General features: G+C 48.2%; 1 protein-coding gene across 2 annotated transcripts in view; it reads left to right on the top strand.

The window, feature by feature from the left end:
- The first annotated feature begins 1,783 nt into the window (after positions 1 to 1,783).
- Positions 1,784 to 4,444, top strand: part of Noct (nocturnin) — a 20,119-nt gene continuing 17,458 nt past the window's right edge. Inside the window, exon 1 of one of the 2 annotated variants that reach the window (XM_004643637.2) lies at positions 1,784 to 2,125. In XM_004643637.2, coding sequence (XP_004643694.1) covers positions 1,936 to 2,125 — 190 coding nt within the window. In that variant the 5' untranslated portion in view covers positions 1,784 to 1,935. The remainder of the gene's footprint in view (positions 2,126 to 4,444) is intronic. The other variant, XM_023703797.1, reaches the window with a different exon arrangement.

The raw sequence follows: 4,444 nt of genomic DNA, 5'->3' as shown, positions 1-4,444 counted from the left end.
TGATCCTATTTACAAACACCATTAGAACAAATCATTCTATTCATTAAGAGAATGCAACTATATATCTATCCCAACCACTTTGAATACACAGATACAAAAAATGGACATTCATAGTTATACCCCATTTTTTTTTAAGTTCCGTTATTGAATATTATAGGTGTGCAAACTCAGCAAAATATTCTAAAAGAGTCCAGTAGCCCATAATAGCATTGGGTCTTGCAGAACACATTTTATGGCCTAACTTTACCACCACCCTTTTTTTGACCTGATGACAAGGTACAATTATCCTACAGATAAGGACAGTGACCCTAGGAAGATCTAATGACCTGTCCTCAGCTGTGCCAGCTGATTCATCCACATCTCTAGGGCCTGAGATATATAACAGGTCTGAATAATATTTTGAATATCCTTAGTGATGAAAAGCATACAGGTTTACACACTGAAGAATCAGCAAAATGATGGGAAAACCACAGAACACATTTCTAACTCCTGTCACACTGAGGGAAAGTTCAGAGTTTCCCCACCCCCTGGCTCTACTTGCATCCGGGGTAGTCATCATCTCCTGCCCAAACTATCTCAGCTATTTCCTCTACCCACTCTTTCCAGTTTCCAAAACCTGGTTCACACATGGAATATAGCTTGCCTCAACGGGGCTTTCTCCTGCCGTTTCACGCACCGAAACGTCAGAGATCAGAAGAGACAGAGATCCGAAACACTGCCCTATCTGAACTGCTCACCCAAAAGGCCCCGCAACCGTGTTTCAATTCCTTAGCCTCCATCTTATATATAACTGAGGAGTGTTTCCCCAGATATACCCAGGGCTTTTAAACTTATTTGCCTTATTTTTTAGGTACTGGGGAATGAACCCAGGGTGCCCTTTCGTACTTTTTTTTTTTTTTATTTATTTATTTATTTATTTTTTGGCGGAACCGGGGATTGAACTCAGACCTTACGCTTAGCGCTTATTCTGCTGAGCCATCTCCCCAGCCCGGCTCTTTCGCACTTTAAGACAGGGTTTCACTAAATCGTCTAAGTGGTCCAGGTTGGTCTCAAAACTCTCCATCCTCCTGCCTCGTTCTCCCCCACTGCTGGGATTACAGGCGTGCGCCATCATGCCTGGTTTTATTTGCTTTCTTCGTGTAAATCACCAATACCCCTGTTCCAAATATCACAGGTGTAAAAGTTAGACTCCAGCCACAGCTCATCTCAAACGCCGAATCTTCTAACCAACTTTCTGCAGACCCTGGGCTTATATAACCTCTACCCCCAATCTGGTATGCCTCTCCCTCTGTCTCCTCAGCTCCTCCCCACCCCCAGCCCGAGCATAACATCGTGGAGGAAAGGGACGTGGTTGTAGTAGGGCCGGTCCGCTCCTACGTCAGAGCTTTGCAGGGTTAAATTCCACCCACGCCCAGGGGCGCGTTTCACACAGACCTGCGGCCGCGCACGCGGACGCCGGCTTCCTCCGGACGCACACGTGTCCCCAGGGCCACAGCCCCGGGCCTGTCTCGGGATTCCCTGCCTGTGGGAGTTTCCATTCCACCCAGCGGAAGGTGGAGCTGATTTATTTAAATCCTCTCCAAGGGAAATTTGTTACCTTATTCCTCTCGCAGCTTTCACCTGAGAAAATCCTCTAGGAGCCACTTTCATTCTGAAGTGATCTCGCTGACGGCTGAACGCTCCGGCCCGGTAGCGCCCGGTCGGCCCCAAGGATTCCCCCTCGCCTGCGCTCGCACTTGGTAGCGCCCGCCTCGTCAACCGCGGCGCTCGTCGGTCTCGCCCCAGCTCGCGCCAGCCGGCGGCGGACAGAGCCGCGTTGCAGCGTAAGCTTCGGCGTCTGGCTGAGGAAGCTCCGGACGGCGTCCGCGCGCCTGGGCCTCCCGAGCCTCCGCTCCTCCTCCGACGCGCGAAGCGGCCGCGGCGGTGCTGCCCGGCATGTATCAGAGCCCGCGGCGGCTCTGCTCCGCCCTGCTGACAAGGGACGCGCCCGGCCTGCGCCGCCCGTCCGCCCCCGGCCTGCGCCGACGCTCGCCCCCGCCGACAGCCGCCCCCCGGCCCGCGGCGCCCCGACTCCTGGCGGCGGCCCCCGCTGCCTTGAGCGCCGCGTGGACTCAGTCGCGGACAGGTGAGTTAGGCGGCCCGCGACCAACGCGCCGCTGGCTCTTGGAGACCGAATGAATGGGAAGCCCAGGCGGCCGCGTCTCCCTCTTCTTCCCTTCCCGCCCGCCGGTTTTACCGGGCTCCCGCTCTGTCCCTGTGTGCTGACCTCTGTTTCTGTCTCGCTCTACGTTGTCCCCCTTCGGAGGCCACAAAATCTCGTCGACACTTAATTTAACTTTGTGCGATGCTGGCATCGGCCCCAGGGCAGCATAGTGGGCATTTTTGTAGAAAAAAATAAGTTACTTGATGGTGTGGGTTGCGTAGCCTAGAAGTTGATTTTTTGAAGTCATGTTAATACCATATGTTAACTAGTTTTACTTCATTTGGATTTTTGAGAGCCCTCCGATGTTAATGTAATTACGTTTTTGTTTGTATACGTGGGTTAAGATACAAAAACTGATGTCTCCATTCGCCTCGAGCCAGTTTCATATACGGCCTTATGCTCCGGGTTTCCCATTTTTTGCCACCTCGATTTCTGCCTAGGGACGCTTTACTGTGGCCACAAATTACGTAATGATACTTTTATTTTTTTAATTTTTTTTGTAATTATACTTTTAAATTTGTGAAATATTTTCTCCTTCAAAACTTGCAATCTGTTATACTGTTTTTATAACGTGCTTTTAGCTCTTTGTTAGATTAATGGTAAGACATTCGTATAAATAACTACTTTTATGTAAGAGTTTTGTATTTAAGGACAAGTTGAGCACTACAAAGTATTGAGCATTCTGCCACTGAGGTGCATCTCGTCTGTGTGGCGCTTTTTTTTTTTTTTTTTTTGAGACGGGATTCTCTATGCAGTTTGGGCTGGACTTGATCCTCCTTTTATAGCCTAGGCTGGACTTAAACCCACAATGATCTTCCTGCCTCAGCCTCCCCAGGGCTGGGATTACAGGAGAGTGCCACCGCACCAAAGCTTTGTGGCTTTATCTTGATTATCTGAATGTTGAGCCGTGATTTTAATGGATGATTAGGCAAGGCATGTGTGCCTGTAGTTTTGTTTGAGACGCAGGGTCTCACAGTGTAACCCAGGCTTCCCTCAAGTTTTTGAATCCCTGCTTCAACCTCTTCAAGCTGAGATTGCAGGCCTGAGCCAGCACTCTGGCCTTTTTTTTTTGTTTCTTTTGAGACTGACAATGTAGTCCAGACTATCGTTGAACTTGGCTGTGTGACCTGTGCTGACCTCTTTGCTGCGTTCCTCTTGTCTCAGTCTCCTGAGTACTGGGATTACACATGTGGGCCACCATACCCAGGTGGGCTGGATTGCTTGATTGATGTTTTTGAAACAGTCTCTGCCATGTAGTTCAGGCTGGCCTTGAGCCCATTTTGTAGCCCAGGCTGCTCAAACTGACAGGATCCTTCTGCTTCAGCCTCCAGTGCTGGGATTACAGGCCTTCCCAACCACGTCCAGCACTTATTTTTATTTTACACTTGATCTTAGCCAAAAGGCCGGGAAGTGATTACTTTTATTTTGAGACATGGTTTCACACAATTGCCTAGGTGGGGCTGGAATTTGGAATCTTCTTGCCTCAGCCTCCCAGACTGCTGGTATTACAGGATCTGGTCTAGGCTAGGATTTTTTTTTTTTTTTTTTTTTAATGTATATAGTATAGGATCTACAGGGTCTCACTACACAGATCCGACTCGCAGTGATCCTCCTGTTTTCAGCCTCCCAAGCACTGGGATTATAGGCCTGTACCATCACACCCAGTCTCAATTGCTGTTGAGCTATCTGGCCAATTTTTCTTGTTGGAAATTCATTTTTTTCTTTTTCTTTTTTTTTTTTTTAATGTGGAACCAGGGATTTGAACTCAGACCCTTGTGCTTGCCAGGGAAGCACTTATTCTACTGAGCCATCTCCCTGGCCCTCTTGTTGGAAATTCAAAAGGAACATAGAAAAATTGAAAGAAAACTAGTGACTGTTTCCTGTACCAGCTCATATCTTAAATTCTCCCAACAGTCCCCAGACAGGGTGCTCCCCAGGAACATCTTGGAAACGCAGTTTGTGTAGTATCTATGAACTTAGGAGTAGTTATCTGATCAGATAGAGCATTTGGAATGTTAGGCTTCTGGCTCAGAAGTGTTCTGTGAGTCTGAAACCCCTTGATACACAGGAAATTGAAGGACTTGATGGTACCTAAACCCTCCAGACCTTGAGGTGTAGTTGAGGAATGGTGAGGGAAGAACCACTTTGCAAACTGCAAATGGAGCAGCTTTTCCCAGTTTCAGAAGCAATTTTTACAAATGTAGATTCTACCTGGAAGTGGATTTTTTTTTTTTTTTTTTT

Source organism: Octodon degus, unplaced genomic scaffold, assembly GCF_000260255.1.
Source record: "Octodon degus isolate 3935 unplaced genomic scaffold, OctDeg1.0 scaffold00180, whole genome shotgun sequence".
NCBI classification, from domain to species: domain Eukaryota; kingdom Metazoa; phylum Chordata; class Mammalia; order Rodentia; family Octodontidae; genus Octodon; species Octodon degus.
Note: the sequence above shows the minus strand (reverse complement) of the source record. Positions and strands in the feature narration are given on the sequence as shown.